The sequence below is a fragment of the Cotesia glomerata genome, linkage group LG2 (genome assembly GCF_020080835.1).
Source record: "Cotesia glomerata isolate CgM1 linkage group LG2, MPM_Cglom_v2.3, whole genome shotgun sequence".
In the NCBI taxonomy this organism is placed as follows: Eukaryota; Metazoa; Arthropoda; class Insecta; order Hymenoptera; family Braconidae; genus Cotesia; species Cotesia glomerata.
The window spans coordinates 14439666-14458681 of record NC_058159.1 but is presented as its reverse complement, the minus strand read 5'-3'; the positions used below and the strand labels follow the sequence as shown (position 1 = coordinate 14458681).

Sequence of the window (19016 nt, the reverse complement as noted above, 5' to 3'; positions counted from 1 at the left end):
AAAAATTTGGTACAAAAAAAAGAAGAATTTTCAGAATGATCCGTGTCCTTCAGGGCATTCTCAGCAGGAGCTGAACAGTGCATAATCTACTCTCCCAGCTCGTACAAGATTATAAAACTGACATCAACATTCTCTCAGAGCAATACAAAACGTCACCTAATAATAGGTAGCACTTGGACAATAGCGGTACAGCTGCTATCTGGATTGTCAATCCACCCTCTGTCTACGTCAGGACTCATATCGATTGGTTCGCTAGATAAACAAGGTTATCAAGTAAAAATAAAAAATAATCAGATGACCATTATGAAAAATGAAAAAAAAATCGCTGTTGGTAACGGTATTAGTCATATGTATAAATTAAAAACCCCAGAATATACTTTTGCGGTCCTGCCTCACCACCCATACAACTGCATTCACTTCTGGCATGCGAGATTGGCACATAGGAACCCCAAAGCAATTAGACAATTAATAAACAAAAATTTAACTGAAGGGATGAAAATAGATGACTGCCCGATTAAACAAGTTTGCGAATCTTGCTTTAAGGGGAAGATAAGCAGGAAACCTTTTCCTAAGAAATCGGATACCGTAAGTAAAGAACCACTAGAGCTAATCCATACTGATATTTGTGGACCGATGTCTACTGCTACTCCAGGAGGACGAAAATATTCAATTACTCTAATTGATGATTACAGTAAATACACATCTTGTCATTTATTAACCCAAAAATCTCAAGCAGAACTAGTAATCAAACAATTTATTAACTATACTCATAGTTATTTTGGAAAGAAACCAAAAACTTTCCGGTCAGATAGAGGAGGCAAATACATAGGACATTCACTAAAAGAATATTTACAAAATAAAGGCATTCAACTTCAGCACACAATGCCGTATTCACCTGAACAGAACGGATTAGCAGAACGGAAGAACAGATACCTGATGGAAGCCGTGAGAACAATGTTAATTGACGCAAAATTACCTAACACTTACTGGGGAGAAGCAGTAATGACAGCCACATACCTTCAAAACCGATTACCAACTAGAACAAGGTCTAAAACCCCTTAAGAACTCTGGTTTGGCGAAAAACCAAATGTTAGCAATCTCAGAATTTTTGGATGTCGTGCTTGCTCTCATATCCCAAAAGAGCGAAGACGAAAACTTGACCCAAAAGCGACAGAATGTGTATTCGTGGGTTATCCTGAAGACTCAAAGGGATACAAGCCATTACAGAGATCGTCAGGAAAAATTATCGTGAGTCTAACTGTAACGTTCTTGGAAGAATACCGTACTGAAGGGGAAGCACAAGATCTGGAAGACTCTCAACTTAAGATTTTAATCGACTCACAAGAGGAAACACCTGAAACAGAAAACCAAACAATCTACCTACCAGAAAAATGTATCAAAGATACAGGTAAGAAAAAATATAATAAACAGTTAATCGATTCAATTGTCTCAGGGGAAGTAATTAATTTAGATTCAAATTCCGAAGATTCTGGTAATAAAAATTCTACCAAACAAATAGAAGGCGAAGATTACATTTACGACAAAGAAAATGATGCCAATGATGCAGAACCAAAAACATACCAGGAAGCAATAAGCGGTCCACACGGTGAAGAATGAAAAAGTGCGATCGAAGAAGAAATTAAATCGCTTCAAACAAATGAGACTTGGACTCTCGAACCCGTTCCTAAAAACAAAAAATTGATCGGCTGCAAGTGGGTGTTTAAGTTCAAGTACATTCCCGATGGAAAACCAAATTCAAGGCTATGTTAGTGGCTCAAGGCTTTTCTCAAAAACGTGGCACAGATTATGACGAGGTATTCGCACCAGTAGTAAAAGTAACAACTATTAGAATGTTCCTGAGTCTCGCAGGTGAAAGAAACTACCATGTTTGGCATCTAGACGTCAAAACTGCATTCCTGAACGGAGTTTTGAAGGAAATAATATATATGGCGCAACTACCAGGATGTGTTGACGAAAATCATAAGGACTGGGGCTGTAGATTAATTAAATCTCTCTATGGACTCCGACATGGTGCAAAAGGGTGGTATGAACGACTACACAAAGTACTCACTGAATACAACTTCACACGCAGTGAAGATAATCCATGCCTCTATAAACACGGTAACAGTACAGTCAGCTATCTTATAGTACATGTAGATGACATTCTAGTAGCAAGTAGCTCACCGGGGAGCATGAACCAAATAAGACGCGTTAAATAAAGAGTTTGAGATTACTGACCTTGGCGAAGCAAAATGCTCCCTTGGAATACAAATAAAGAGAAACAAACAAGGGGAATTTTCCATTAATCAATCGGATTATATAATGAAGATATTACGAAGGACTAAATTAGAACAAGCAATACCATCTCATATACCAATGGACACTGGTTATGAAAAATTAAGACTAGCTTCGGCAGAAATAAATACTAAGCAGTACAGTAGGCTGATTGGCGCTCTTTTGTACGTCTCTGTTAATACGCGACCGGACATAGCTGCACCAGTAGCTCTGCTCGTACAACACATCAAGCAAACAAAACAAATTGATTGGAACGAAGCACAGAGAATTTGTAGATACTTGAAAGGCACAATCGACTACGAGCTGAGACTCAGTGACAAGACTGAAAAACAAGAACTGCTGATTTACGTAGATGCTAATTGGGCTGAGGACCGAGCGACAAGAAAATCTAATACAGATTACATAGTTCGTTTATTCGGAGGTACGATTAGCTGGGCATCTAAAAAGCAAGACTGCGTAGCGACATCATCGACTGAGGCTGAGATCATTGCTTTGTCAGAAGCATCAAAAGAATGTGTTGTATAAGAAGCATTCTGGAGTTCGTAAACCAACGCCAAGACGGACCCACCATCATTTACGAGGACAGTCAAAGCTGTATCAATAACATTTACTCAGTTGGAAAAAGCGCCCAGACTAAACACATCGATTCTAAATATCTACACAAAAGATCTGGTCAAGAATAAGGTTATTGACGTAAAATATTGTCCAAGTGCAGAAAATTTGGCGGATATTCTTACTAAAGCCCTAGGTCCACAAAAGACAAAAACACTGGCACATTCAATGGGACTTGTTGAGGAAAATCCAATTTCCAGCCAGTGAGGGGAAGTGTTGAGCATATACAGTCTCAGTGGTAGGAGATATCATTATTTATTAGTCATACTCAGTTTAGTATTATATAGTCAGTTAAGTTCAATAAAGAATAAGGAGCAGACGTGCGTTGTACGTGTCAAGTATCTTATAATTACACAAGCCACTCATACTCATTCTATAATCCCAATACTAAATTCCATATTTCAAGTCCTATTTTCTAAACAAGATTTTTAACTTCCGCTAATAAAATGGAGAATTTTCAAAAGTTGAGAAGTTTTTGGTTTTATCCCATTTGCCGAAAAAGTCCTAGGAAGCTTCCCCGAATGTTTCCGCGATGATGTCCATATGTCTGTATGTGTGTGTGTTTTTTTTTTTTTTTTTTTTTTTATTTTATAGAGGAGATCAAATACATTTACGTATGCTAGGACATGGTGTTGGTGCCAGGACTAGGTGTTTGCCTGGGTATGTCAGACTCAGAAGTCGATATTATTTACAAAAATACCGACTAAACATCCTCCTCTCCTTTTCCAATAGATGTTATGGGGAAGACTGGATCGGAACCGCATTAGCATTACTTCAATCTAGTCCATGTTGCGTCTCACGACGCCTACTCCTGGTTACTGGTTACTGTTCCCTTTCTGCAGTTTTTAGTAGATTTCATAGAAATCTAACTATTGCAATGGTCCTCATGACGCAACTTTTGAAAAATTTTGCTATATTCCGACTTAACTCGACGAGCTGAGTCAGAAAATACATATGGTTTAAAAGTTTATATATGTATGTATGTATGTATGTACGATATTGTCACCAATTAACAACGAATCTTTATCAAACTCAACATACTTATTCTACAGATAAATACCGAAGTCAAGTTCGAAGATGAGCTTAATCGGTCAAGTAATTTAGAAATGCCAGGATTTCAAAATTTTGAAAATCGTAAAAATTCATATTTCTTCACATTCTTACTCGAATAACTTTTGAATGGGATAACTTATTAAAACTCTGTAAATTTCATCTGAAAGCTCTTTAAATAAGCTTCAATTTAAGTACCATATCATATGTGTAGTCTTAAAATTATGCCCTATTCCGCGATGCCAATTATGAAAGTTGCTATTGCACTGGTTTTAGTATTTTTCCGTCAATATATATTTTTGTCGATTGGATAGAAGTTAAAAGCCCTAGTTTTGTATACAATCCTCGTTATATTTTTTTCTATTCATGATGAAATCTACTTCCATTTCGGCTGCCAAATGGTCTTTTTTCTTTTAAAAGGCGCTGCGTGTGTGTGACAGCTTATGGATGGTGTGACTTAATGTATATAGAATAATCAAAAGGAAATTTAGTATAGATCGGATAGCTCAAATGGTAGAGTAGCCGACATGTCTTCGGAAGGTTATGGGTTCGAATTCCAGTCCAAGCTATCTAATAATTTTTTCTCGCATATTCTATAAACTCACATTAAGATGATCCTCTCCACATTCCTTTCTCAATCCTTTCTTACCAATATCCTGTTACGTGAATGTGGAACGCTTCACTTAATAATTAACTCCTATTCTTTCCCGCCTCATAGCATTATTTATATTTGTAAAAATGTGGAACGCTTCACGATTTTGCGCCAAACGGCTCGTGGGGTTAATCTGCGTACTCGGTCCCATTGTAAACGCGCCGTTTCTTAGCCTCGTGTCTCAATTTTTAAGCCCTGGGAATGCCTCACTTCGCACATATGTATCGAAAATATCTATTTCCTATTGAGGTTCTATGAAATATTATATCTGTAGAAACTGTATTTAAATAATATGAATTTTTTGACAATTAACACCCTCGTTCTCCAATATGGGGGAGGAATTACGTTAGATCATGTTCAAGATCATTTTTACATCTTAAATGAAAGATTTCTACAAAACTTCGTCTTTAGAAACTACCGCTTGGAAATGAGAATTTTTCCATTGTTAACCCCCCCCCCCCCCCCCAGTATAAGTAAAAATATAGTATGATTAATTAATTTATATAATTTATAAAATACTAGCTGTTACCCGCCTGCTCCGCTGGGCACTTTATAGAATTGCATTTTCAGATGTAGACTTGAAATTTAATTGTATTATTGTACTGACTTGCACAGATTTCATATTTCATCGAATTTGCATTTAACTATTATCTATATGTGATTATTCCAGCTAATAAGGTAAAGGGCCATATTATGGAATACTCTATGAATAGGAATTGTATATTTTATTCTTTTTAAAAGAAAATAGAGTTGAAACATTGAATTTTTTCAAATTAAATGTTTCTGTGATATCTATTAAAGCGGTAAAAGTTCTTATGAAGTGAGTTTTAGCTGAAAATATTAATAAATTAATTGAAAAAAAAGATTAGTACTTATGACCGTATTTATGGAACAGTATGAAGCAGCATGTAAGGGTGTTTCATAAGGTATGTCCCAAATTATGGAACACAAAATAGATTGAAAAATTAAGATTAAAATTTTTTTTTTAGTCTTTAATTTGTTTATCCATAATATTAAATGTTGTTTAATATCTTTATCAAGTATTAATACAGTTATATTCAAAAATAAAACGATTTAACAAACAATAAATAAACGTTGATTTACAAAATAAGCATGACAAGAACAGTTTCGAATCTTTGGATGAATAAGTAATTAAAAAATAAAGACGAGATGTATTTAAGATTGAATTTGAAATTTAACTATTTTGTTTCTTCTTTGATTTTTTGTTGTATTGCTTTCATTTTATCTTGCAATTTGTTCTTTTCTTCAGCTAGAAGTTTCTTCTCTTCTTGTAATTATTTTTCTTTTTTGTAACTTTTCTTCTTTTATTTTCCGATCATTTTCTTTTTTCGAGTGATATTACATCCACTGATCAGATGTACCAGCAGAAGGTAGTTTGAGTTTGCCGGATGACTCCAGTTTAATCCTTTTTTTCTTCGGTAAATAATCAGTTGGCATCTTAAATGCGTCGTCAAAAGGATTCCCAGAATCGGTTTCAACTGAAAAATATCACAAATATCACAAGTTAAAGTTTCTTGTCAGTAATTTTTAAATATTATTTTACTAACTTTTATTAGCAGATATAGAGTCATTCTCTTAACCAATAACTGATTGACTAAATGTTTGACATCCTTGAACCTTAGAATATTTGTCAATAGTTGGCGTAGTACAAGCAGCAGTAGAAGCAGTTGTAATAGCAGATGTACTGTCAAGAAAATCTAAAAAATTAGGAAAACGGTTGACCCTAAAGGCCATCCCTGCAACTTCCCGCTAATTCCGTTAATACCTGGCCGCTTTTTTGAGCTCTTCGAGCTCAAAAGTACAATCTGTGTATTGTTTTAAGCTCTCCGAGCTCAAAAAGATACCTTTTCTATGCTTTTGAGCTCTTTGAGCTCAAAAGTCTGATAGAAGTTTCATAGAACACTATTTTTTGAATGTTCATACCGCAATAACTTTTGAATGAATGAACCGATTTTTACGCGGTTGGCGGCATTCTACGTAGTTTTTCAAGCCTTATAAATAATTTCTAAGTTTTAATTGGTCAAACTATAAATTTCGGAGTAACTCTAAAAAAAGACTTTTTTCGGTTTTCTTTCGTTCACGATATCTCTCGAACGAATCAACCGATTTTGACCGGATTGGCGGCGATCGACGTGGTTTTTCAAGGTTGAGAGCTGATTAGTTTTTAGTATCGATCGGTTGAGCCGTTTAAAAGTTATCCCAAAAAAACCACTTCAGAAAAAATTTTTTTTCCTACTTTATTTTAGATTTCTCCAAATTTCTCAAAATCTATGGGTCCGAATCGGTTAAAATGAACAGGAAATCTAAGTTTGGCGAAGCCCTTTCGAATGGCACCAACCGCGATAAAATCGGTTCAACCGTTCAAAAGTGATACGAGGTTTACATACTTACACACACACACACACACACACACACACACACACACACACACACACACACACACACACACACACACACACACACACACACACACACACACACACACACACACACACACCATATAGGCTGGCCAACAAATCATCAACGAAGTCGGCGTCAACGACTCAAACATCTCCGAGTCTGAACAAAAAATCACAGCCACCTCTGACCACTCCTAAGAAATTACCACAGCAAGGAGATCGCAACAAGAAGAGGCCGCTGTCCACGCCCAGCCCTTCCTCAGATATTGACAAGCCAGCACAGAAAAAGACAGCCCGGGATGATACCTGGACCAAAGTGACTCGGCAAAACAAGAAAAAGAAAGAACAGGAGCCAGTGACTCAAACTGCTACAGCCCAAGACCAGCCAAACAGCGGTGGCTCCAAGAAACCAAGGAGGAAGAAGACAAGAACTAAAGCTGTCCTAGTCCAACAAGCTGAAGGGCGAACATACGCCGATCTCCTGAAGGAAATCAAGGCCAAGGTAAGCCCTGTCGAGACGGGCGTAGACATAAGGTCTATTAAAAAGACGAAACACAGAGGCGTCCTCCTTGAAATGGCTCGAAAGTCCGAAGACAGCAAGGCATTCACCGATGCAGTAAGGGCAGCCACTGCAAACATCGGCACAATCAAGACGCTAACACCAACAACAACGATCGAGATCCTCGACTTAGATGAAATCTCTACCGAGAGCGAAGTCCGTGAAGCACTCAAACGTGAATTCACTGACAACCTGGAGGTCAAACGGGTAAATTTGACAAAACCCACACCACGAGGTAATCGGGCAGCCTTCTGCGAACTAGACGAGCCCAATGCGATTAAGGCCCTTGACAAGGCCCGTATACGGATCGGTTTGGTGAACTGTCGTATACGCCCAGTAGTAAAAGTAACACGTTGTTTTAAATGTCTTGGTTATGGACACCAAACACGTCAGTGTGCAGGACCAGACAGAAGCAGGTGCTGCTACAAATGTGGCGGAGAGAACCACAAGGCCGTAAACTGCACGGAGAAGTTAAAATGCTTCCTTTGTGCTCCGGACAAAGATGCCCAGGATAGTCTATGCCATATTTCTGGCACTGGAGCGTGTAAGGCATTCCGCAAAGCACTTGCAGAAGCCATGAAAGGTCAGAAATGACACGCATACTACAAGGCAACCTGAATAGGTGCGCCTTGGCGCAAAACCTGCTGCGCCAGCGTGTTTTCGAAGATAAAATTAACGTCTGCTTTATCTGCGAGCAATATCTAAACATCGAAGGTAAAACATGGTTCGCAGACGAAACGGGCACGGCAGCAATTTGGATTGTGAACACAAAGAACGTTACCGTCAACAACAGCGGAGGTGGAGCAGGTTTTGTCTGGATTCAAACCCCCACAACCTACTTCATGAGCGTCTATCTCTCACCTAACGAAGGGATTAGTGTGTTCCGACAGAAACTCGCAAATATAGAAGATGCGGTCACTAAGTTCGACGGCGAAGTTATCGTAGCTGGTGACTTCAATGCTAAATCGGCTGAATGGGGCGCTGATTTCTCCGACACCAGAGGCAACGAGGTCGCTGACGTCGTGGCTAGACTCGACCTCATAGTGCTAAATACTGGGAGCACCACGACTTTCAGAAGACCGGGGTACCAAGAGTCCATCCTCGACATTTCGTTGGCGACTCCAAAAATTGCCAACATGATTGAAAACTGGACAGTATCCGAAAAATACAGTGGCAGTGATCACCAGTTCGTGACATTTAACGTTGGATTGGCATCTGCTCCGGTACCACAACACGACCTTTCTAAGCGAAAGTGGAATGTCAGGAAGCTTGATCCAGAGGCACTGCGAGCTTCACTTGCACGGAGCTGGTCTACCCTTCAGAACAACCCGACTCCGGATACTTGCAGCGAGACAGAAAGGACAGTACTAAATACGATGAAGGAGATTTCCGCCGCATGTGACGCCTCTATGCCGCGGTTAAAAACCGGAGTTTTCGCAGGCCGGCGTACTGGTGGTCAACAGACATAGCGGAACTTCGCAAAATGTGCCATCAACTACGTCGCCGCGCAACGAGAGCCGCCAAACGCTCCCCAAGCCAGGACTTGTATTCAAAAGAGTACAAGCAGGCCAAAAAGATGCTAAATCGAGCCATCAAAGCAAGTAAAGCAAAGTTGTGGAAAGAGATCTGCAACGATCTCGACAATGACATCTGGGGTAAAGCCTACCAAATTGTCGCCAAACGACTTGGAAAGGCTTCACCAGAGGCGCCGAAGTCTCCAGCCTTAATGGATAGCATCGTAGCGGAGCTTTTCCCCAAACACCCGCCGCGGGAGAAGAAACACTACACTAAAAACAACGAAGTAACGCCCTTAACAACTAAGGAACTACAAGACGCGGCCAAGTCACTCAAAACAGGAAAGGCACCTGGACCTAATGGCATCCCGGCATCGGTGATCAAGATTATAGCCCTGGAATACCCAGACTTACTCCTGAACACCTACAACGCATGCTTGGCAACTGGCACCTTTTCCGCGGTCTGGCGGAATTTTTTTAGCGGGAAGTTAAAAAAAATATATATATATTTTTAACTTCCCGCTAAGAAAATCGAAGATTTTCAAAAATCGGGAAGTTATTGTTTTTACCCCGTTTTTCGAAAATCGAGTTTTCATCAGATCTCGACGTTTGAAGGTCACAGGAAGCTTCCCTGACTATCCCCGCGAGGTTGTCACGGTGTCTGTATGTATGTGTGTGTGTGTGTGTGTGTGTGTGTGTGTGTGTGTGTGTGTGTGTGTGTGTGTGTGTGTGTGTGTGTGTGTGTGTGTGTGTGTGTGTGTGTGTGTGTGTGTGAAAGTATGTGAACCGCTTATAACTTTTGAACGGCTCGACCGATTTCATCGCGGTTGGTGCCATTCGAAAGGGCTTGACCAAACTTAGATTTTAAAAACTATTTGGACCGATTCAGATCAATAGACTTTGAGAAATCTTAAAAAAACTGAAAAAAAATTTTTTCCAAATGTAGTTTTTTTGGAATAACTTTTAAACGGCTCAAATGTTCAACTCAAAAAACTTATCTGCTCTTAACCTCAAAAAACCACGTCGATCGCCACCAGTCCGGTCAAATCGGTTGATTCGTTCGAGAGATATCGTGAACGAAAGAAAACCGAAAAAAGTGTTTTTTCGGAATAACTTCAAAATTCCTAGCGCGATCAATTCAAAATTTAAGATTCTTTATGAAGCTTGAAAAACTGCGTCGAATGCTTCTAACCGCGTAAAAATCGGTTTATTCATTCAAAAGTTATTGCGGTTTAAAAATTCAAAAAATAGTGTCTCATCAAATCTCTATCAGACTTTTGAGCTCGAAGAGCTTTAAAGCATAGGAAAGTCATCTCTTCGTGCTCGGAGAGCTCAAAATAACCCATAAATTGTATTTTTGAGCTCGAAGAGCTCAAAAACGTCATTGGTGCAATTTTAAGCGCCTAAGTATGGAATTAGCGGGAAGTTGCAGGGATGGCCTTCAGGGTCAACCGTTTTCCTAATTTTTTTTTCTATTTTTATTATTAAATTCATATTCAGTATGAAGGATTGTTTATTAATTTGCTTACAAACCTGTTTGATTATCAGCATCCAAAACATTTGATTCAAATATTAATTCATCACCAATGTTACGTTCCAAAACATCAGATAAATTTAAATTCTTACTTTGATCAGTACCTGACTGAGCTTGAGAGACAATTTCTAGAGGTTTATTATCTACTATAAATTCGTATAATACTTCAGAAGATGCTGATGTGTCTGTTTTAGGATTATTGATCAAAGGAAGAAACTCTTCATTAAAAGAATGACTATGATCGTTAAGATTCATATCAGTGTTATTATTATCATTCGAAGTAGAGGCTTGATCATTAATTAAATTATTTACGGGTTGTTCTTGTCTTACTATGTTTAAATTTAAATTTACCAACGTCACTTCTTTGACAGTTGGTTTACTTTTTTCATGAGAACCTATATAGCAAATTATAAAAATTATACCAAAAAATTTTTAAAATAAAAATATCAATATGAATATCTATAAAAGAAATCAACATAGAAAAATTAATTCATTAAAAAAATAGCTATTTATCTAAATTTTAATGTATACCGCAAAAATAATGATTAAAATAAGATGTTATTAATTTCTTTACCAGATTTTCCACTAATATCAAGCCAGTATTTATACAAGCCTCTAATTTCTAGATCCCTGGGCCATGTCTGATTTAACCAAGCAGTATTAAATTTTTCCAGAATATCCTTTAATAAATTGTTTTTGAAGGTTAATAGATGTTTTTCCTTATCTTCTGTTACTTCATCTTGTACATTTTCTTTAGTTACTGTTGTTTTAGATTTCTTTCTTTAATCAAATACATCATAGTCAACGGCAGAAGGATCGAAAGGATACAAGCCTGCAGCTTTGAATCCACTGATAACAGCATTTTTTTCTTGTACCATAGCATCCAATGCAAACTTTAAAACTAATGGAAAATCTTCTTTTTTTACTCGGGAAAAATTTTTAGAATTTTTCCATCTTGGTACAGATTTTTTCCATGTCTCTTTAAATGGGTGAAAAAAACTAATATCAAGTGGTTGCATTATATGGGTTGAGTTGGGAACAAGTCCAATCAACTCAATACCCTTTTCACGACAAAATGTAACCAGGGGCATAGTCATATGTGATGAATGATTATCCAAATATAACACAATTGGAAACTGAGTTCCTTGTTTCACTAGCCATGGGTAAAATATATTTGTTATATACTCATAGAATGACTCAGAGATCATCCACCCATTATCTGAGAGCCCAACACCCCAACGTTCAGGACAATTTTTGACAATTTTCTCTGGTACTTCTTCTTTATAAGGAAACATGATCATGGGAGGTGTACGATCACCATTAGCACTATACATAAACAATACAGTAAATCCTTCTTTATCAGAATCAACCACCTTATATGCAGAACGGGATCCTTTAGCTAACAATACTTTTTCTGATGGAGGGCATAAACTTACATAAGTCTCGTCACAGTTGAAAATTCTCGTAGAAGGAATCTCCATTAATTTTTTTTCTGTTAAATACTTAGCTTGTTCATCAAACCAATCTTTCAGGTCATCACCGGTCACTGCTGCTCTACTATGAGTCAGATGTTGTGGTTTCCTGATTGACATTTGAGGGTGTCGTTTTCGAAAGCCCTCATACCAATGTCGGCTCGGCCGACTATCAATAAACGGAGTTTCTTTTTTTGACATTTTCACATATTGTTGAATAGAATCTAAGAGCTCTGTTTTAGTTACTGGTAAACCACGCTGAGCTCTAAAAAGAATCCAGTCAACTATTTTTTGTTCTTCGGTATCAGAAAAAACAGTTGCTGATCCAGTTTTTTGTTTGGATATTTCAGGGTTCCCTTTTTTTCTAGAGAGTGTAGCTATGGGCACTCCGTACACTGCAGCAGCTTTTCTCAGTGAAACACCTGTATCGACAGCTTTCAAAGCATTAGCTAAATCATCAGGAGAATAATTTATACGCGTAGATTTATTTTTTTTTTGAAACATTCTTACACGTATTAACTAAGACAACAGCCATTTTTGGAGCCTTGGAACTGTTGTTAACACTTAGATTCACAGATTTAATTTTATTTTTTTTGCTTGATTTATTTTTTTGGCATTTTTTTGTAGTTTTTCCCATATTTACGCAACTGAAATTCTTATCTGAAATAAAAAATTATTGATTTGATTAACTCAAACAATATTTATTATCCAACTCACAAATTTTAGAGGTTAGTTTTTAATTTTGATAGAATTTTGAAATTTAAGTACTTACCTAAATACAAATTTATAGAAATATACATTGTAGTAACATTTATCTGACATAAACTGCTTTTTTATAAATAGTTAACAATTATTAACACGAAATTAAATAAATAATGCTCTCACGAGTCACTGTTTCATAATTACGGACCACATTGAAAAATGAACGTACGTGGGACATGGAACACGGAATATACTGTTCCATAAATACGTACTGAAAGAATTTTTGGTTGAAGCTAAACTTTTAGTTGACACGTTTCAAGTATTTTTTAATCATTGATATATTTCTCAAAAACTTGAAATAATTGCATTGACACACGTCACTATTTTACTCCAAAAAACAGTTTTTTTTCATGCAACCTGACGCGGGCATTCAATATATTTTTTTTTCTCTACATTTTAAAGTATGCATGAAAATAAATTAATTTAATCAATATATTAGTAATTAACAATCATAAATATTATTTTATAAGTACCAAATAAATTAAAAATTATTTGTTATTGAGATTTTTATCGAATGTTTCATAAACCAGGACAGTATTCCATAATATGGACTTTTACCTTATTCATTGTAACTTTCAATGTAAACTCACTATAACATTCCCGAGTCTTTCTTACAATAATGAATAATAATTGACACGAAGAAAAAAATTTGAAATGAGCATTTAACGTTTCAGTTAAAGTAATTGCAGGTGTCATAAGTGAAATTGAAATCTACCTAGCTTCTATTAAAATAAGTATTGAAATTTCTTTTCCATATATCAAGTGTACGGAAAATGTATTTATTCTAATCCTATTTATTCTAATATATTTTTATATTCTATATATTTATTTATTTATTCTAATATATTTATATTTAAATTTATAAAAAATGTAGCGTTCCACATTTTTATAAATATAAATAATACTGTGAAGCGGGAAAGAATAGGAGTTACGGTAATTATTACGTGAAGCGTTCCACATTCACGTAACAGGATATTGGTAGGAAAGGATTGAGAAAGGAATGTGGGGGGGATCATCTTAATGTGAGTTTATAGAATATGCGAGAAAAAATTATTAGATAGCTCGGACTGGGATTCGAACCCAGAACCTTCCGAAGACATGTCGGCTACTCTACCATTTGAGCTATCCGGTCTATACTAAATTTCTTTTCGCTTATTCTATATACATTAAACCACACCGTCCATCTTACGGCAAGCATTTTTTGACAAATATAAATAATGCTGTGAAGCGAGAAAATCGAAGATTTTCAAAAATCGGGAAGTTATTGTTTTTACCCCGTTTTTCGAAAATCGAGTTTTCATCAGATCTCGACGTTTTGAGGTCGTAGGAAGCTTCCCTGACTACTCCCGCGAGGTTGTCACTATTTCTGTATGTATGTGTGTGTGTGTGTGTGTGTGTGTGTGTGTGTGAAAGTATGTAAACCGCTTATAACTTTTGAACGGCTGATTTGATTTTATCGCGGTTGGTGCCATTTGAAAGGGCTTGGCCGAACTTAGATTTTGAGTATAATTTGTACCGATTCGGATCAGTAGATTTTGAGAAATCTTAAAAAAACTAAGAAAAAAAATTTTTTCAAATTTGGTTTTTTTTGGATAACTTTTAAACAGCTCCATTGATCGATTCCAAAAACTAATCAGCTTTAGGCAATAAAAAACCACGTCGATCGCCACCAAGCTGGTCGAAATCGGTTGATTCGTTTAAGAGATATCGTGAACGAAAGAAAACCGAAAAAAGTGTTTTTTCAGGATTACTCCGAAATTTTCGGTTCGACCTATTAAAACTTGAAAAATACTTATGAAGATAATAAAACTGCGTTGAATGCCGCCAACCGCGTGAAAATCAGTTGTTCCATTCAAAAGTTATTGCGAGAGAGCTGAGAGAGAGCTGGGAGAGCTCAAATGCATATAAATATTATCTCTTTGAACTCAGCGAGCAAAAAAGTGAAAATTCCTTACAATTTATAATAGTTTCAACTTTGACCTTAAATAACTTTTGAAAGAGTGCATTAATCAAAAATTTGTAAGAGACCTTTCTTGTAGAGCGTTCAATTTCCTGTAAGAACATGTTATGGTTTACCACTTCGATAATTCATTGCAGAGCTACAAAATTCCGAATTTGAAGAATCAGATTTTCCCATGTAATTCCAACGGGAAATGGAAAATCGTGATGCGGGACATTTTAATATTAAAATTAAGAGCTGTCCGTTGAACTAGCGTATTTTTTCGGTATTCTGAACAAGATTTTCAGTATATTTTTCAAAAAAAAAATTAAGAAAACGGTTGACCCTGAAGGCCATCCCTGCAACTTCCCGCCAATTCCTTACCTAAACGCTTGAAATTGCACTTATGATGTTTTTGAGCTCTTCAAGCTCATAAATACAATTTGTGTATTATTTTGAGCTCTCCGAGCTCAAAAAATAGCTTTTGTATGCTTTTGAGCTCTGTGAGCTCAAAAGTTTGATAGAAATTTGATAGAACACTATTTTTTGAATTTTCAAATTGCAATAACTTTTGAATAAATGAACCGATTTTCACGCGGTTGGTGGCATTCAACGCAGTTTTTCAAGTTTTATATAGAATCTTCAAGTTTAAATTGATAGATAAAAATTTCGGAGTAATTCCGAAAAAACACTTTTCTCGTTTTTCTTTCGTCAACGATAACTCACGAACGAATTAACCGATTTTGACCGGACTGGTGGCGATCGACGTGGTTTTTTTATGCTAAGAGCTGATTTGTTTTTGGAATTGACCGGTGAACCCGTTTAAAAGTTATTCCAAAAAAACCACTTTTGAAAAAATTTTTTTTTGTAGTTTTTTTGCGATTTCTCAAAATCTACTGGTCCGAATCGTTCTAAAGTATATTCAGAATCTAAGTTTGGTCATGCCCTTTCGAATGGCACCAACCGCGATCAAATTGGTCAAGCCCTTCGAAGGTTATGAGAGGTTTACATACATCCACACACACACACACACACACACACACACACACACACACACACACACACACACACACACACACACACTCGAGGCAGAAGAGATACTGCTACCGGGCGCGTCTCCCCGAGCGGATGGGAGAACGCTCGCTGTCCTTAGATGACACTTAATCTCTTAGTTGATGAGGTACAGCGGGTAGGAGCCAAGCAAAATAACCAAACAAAATAAGCTCCCGTGGACAAAACTACCCTTTAATGGGTTGGTCACACTAACTGGCCTAGCAAGACGATTGGTTCCTGCTGTAACTCACTTGGAGTGTCCGGAACCTGTATCGTAGTTTCCAACGATGCAGGCCACGGCTGATGTGAGCTTGCTCTGCCGAGGTGAAAGTTGCAGCAGTGGATCAGGAGCCAGCCACTTCGGGCCTTGATCAGGAAGTACGCAGTGAGTGTTAGAGATCGGAATCTTCACCACCCCGAGCGAGTCTAGTCCGTCCGGATATTCCGGGACTGGCTAAGTGTCGGCTAGGCCTCAGGGAACTGGGGTAGGAGTACTATCTCTGAGGGTACACCCGTTCCTAGTTATGACAACCCGCTCCACTCCATACGATGCGCTGGTAAATCAAAAAAGTATGAGTAACCCACAGGAAATAAACAAGAGTGGAAACGGGCTACATGCCCACCAAGCAGCGATTGAAACGAGCGCTGAAATGAAGCGGTCACAAGCGTTGGAACGCCTAGAGAAACTGACCAGCGAGTTAAATGTTTTCGTTCAGTCAAAGGTCAACATCCACAAGGAGATAAAAAACAAGACGACTAGTGTAGCGAACGCACTTCAACGTTTCAAAAAACTGGACGAAGAATGGCGCTCATCATTACACCGCACCCCTTGTGCTACATCGGAGAGAAACAGTCAAGTGGTTGTTGAAGAAGCGATGGACACTGGAGCCGAAGGTGACTGAGAATCAGTCACTGAAGAAGAAAGTGAAACTATTACAACGGCAGAGACTGAATCCTTTGACCAAGACAGCCGGAACCTGAGGAAGTTGAAAAGAAAAATTCGTTCTCCCGAAGGCGGAGCTTTTCATACTCCCAAGAAGCTGAAAGACCTTGGACCTGGTCATCCCATCAAGAAGCAGGAAGTGGTTAAGGATCTTCCACAAAACTCTGGTGAACAGAACAAGAAGCCAGGCTGGGAAAAGGTGCATTCCAGAAAGGACAAGAAGAAGGAGCGCAGGAAACTGCCCCCAGAAAAACCTCTGGTGCCTCCACCGAAGCCGAACCAGAAGCCAAGAAGAACAGCAACGAGACCGGAGGCACTTATTATCCGTCCAGCGAACAAAGATAAGTATTCTGAAATACTGACACGGATCAAGGCGGACGTTCACCCGGATCAGGTCCGCAACACAGTCGAGAAGGTACGCAGGACCGCGACAGGAAACATTCTCATCACGCTGTCGAAAGGCAGTAGTGATAGAGGTAAAGACCTGCAGAAGATTATCGCGGGAATACTTAAGGAGGACGCAAATGTCATTAGTACAGGACCTGAAGAAGACCTGGAAATTCGCGATATTGACGATACTACAACTAAAGATGACATTCTAACAGCTTTACAAGAAGCAGCTGGAAACGATTGTGGTATAACAATAGAGGCCATTAAAATTCATAAGGTCTTACGTAGCAGAACACAAATTGCGTCGGTGAGTCTGGCAGCAACGGTAGCGCAGAAAGTGGTAGGAGAACACGGCAAGATTAGGATCGGCTGGACCAATTGTCGTATTAGAACAGTACTAAGACCAGTCCGATGTTATAAATGCTGGCATTTTGGACAACCCGGTACAGAGAATAACGCCCATCATGCCGGCACAAGCAGAGGCCCAGTATACCAAGAGGCACTCAAGAAGATAACTGATAAACGAAAATGAGAATACTGCAGCTAAACATCAACCACTGTGAGGCAGCACATGATTTGCTCATGCAGACAGTACGTGAACAGCAGCTTGACCTTGTGCTTATATCGGAACCGTATAAACAACTCGGCGGCCAACCATGGGAAACTGACTGCACCACAAAAGCTGTCATATGGTCCTGTCGTGAGCTCCCCTTCCAGAGTGTCGTTAACAATGGCAGCGCCGGCTTTGTAGTAGCATCGGTAGATGGCATCCGCTTTTACAGCTGCTACGCACCACCTAGCCTCACTATTGTTGAATTCATGGACTTTCTGGATCGACTGACGGAGGACGCGAAGCAATACTACCCAGTGGCAATAGCTGGAGACTTCAACGTCTGGGCAGTGGAATGGAGCAGCAAACACACCAACGCTCGAGGTAAAGAACTACTGGAAGCTTTTTCTACGTTAGATGTAGTATTGTTAAACAGCGGCGATGCGCCGACGTACACTAAAGGAGACGCAAGTTCTATTGTGGATCTTACTTTTGTCAGCAGCAGCCTCATCAGAGGAAACTACGACTGGAAGGTCATGGAGATCTACACGGCCAGCGATCACAATGCGATTCTCTGGGAAGTATCAAAGGACCAGAATCCTAGAAGACCGGCTAAGAAACTTGACATCGTTGGGTGGAAGGTGAAATCCTTTGACCCAGGTGCTCTAGCAGCTGCCCTAAATAGTGAACCGCTTACTACTGGATCTGCAGAAGAAATGACCAAGGACTTGATGAAAAGAGTGACCCAGGCTTGCGAAACCTGCTTGTCCCGTAAACGGGGCATGAACCAAAGACCTTCGGTGCACTGGTAGAACGAACACATCAGCTTCCTACGGAAAGAGTGTCTCAAGAAAAGAAGAATATCTCAGCGTGGTTATCGGCGGCCTGACTCAGCGGAACTAGTCGCAGAATACAAGAAAGCTCGTCGACATTTAAGCAAGCCATCAAGGATAGCAAGAAGAACTGCTGGAAAGAGCTAATCAACGAGGTACACAAAGACTTGTGGGGTAGACCTTACAAGGTAGTCATGGCACACCTGAAATATTAGCCAATGCCGTCTCCTACGTGTCCTCAACTCTTACAGAAGATCGTGACTGCGCTGTTTTCACGACAGCGCGTTTTCAACTATCTGTTGGCACAGGACGAACTGAATGATATTCCACCTGTCACGAAAGAAGAACTGATGGAAGCTTGTAACCGCGTCGGGAATAATAAAGCACCAGGATTGGACGGAATCCCTAATGTTGCCTTGAAAACATCTATCAAAGCAG

At 38.6% G+C, this 19016-nt stretch overlaps 2 protein-coding genes across 9 annotated transcripts in view; both read right to left on the bottom strand.

The window, feature by feature from the left end:
- The window catches only part of LOC123260037 (dystrobrevin beta), an 822761-nt gene that overhangs the window by 558309 nt on the left and 245436 nt on the right, over positions 1 to 19016 (bottom strand). The gene's annotated exons all lie outside the window — the stretch shown is intronic.
- On the bottom strand, positions 5900 to 12754 carry LOC123260043. Of its 3 annotated transcripts, none has more exons than XM_044720973.1 (4): positions 11211 to 12754; positions 10636 to 11031; positions 6211 to 6327; positions 5900 to 6108 (listed from the first exon to the last, which is right to left on the bottom strand). In XM_044720973.1, exons 2-4 carry the CDS (start codon positions 10889 to 10891, stop codon positions 5969 to 5971), a joined length of 513 nt encoding a protein of 170 aa, XP_044576908.1. In that variant the 5' UTR covers positions 10892 to 11031; positions 11211 to 12754; the 3' UTR covers positions 5900 to 5968. The 3 variants fall into 3 exon arrangements, 1 of the variants encoding a protein (XP_044576908.1); XR_006508384.1 differs by having other exon boundaries at positions 5903 to 6108; positions 6178 to 6327; XR_006508385.1 differs by having other exon boundaries at positions 5903 to 6108.

What these genes read in the sequence shown, in the direction of transcription:
- LOC123260043 (XM_044720973.1), bottom strand. Translation starts at nt 10,891, where the DNA reads ATGAATCTTAACGATCATAGTCATTCTTTTAATGAAGAGTTTCTTCCT. An exon ending in GGATGCTGATAATCAAACAG is followed by an intron (nt 6,328 to 10,635) that starts GTTTGTAAGCAA and finishes CTAATTTTTTAG; the next exon opens with ATTTTCTTGACAGTACATCT. An exon ending in ATTTAGTCAATCAGTTATTG is followed by an intron (nt 6,109 to 6,210) that starts GTTAAGAGAATG and finishes GATATTTTTCAG; the next exon opens with TTGAAACCGATTCTGGGAAT.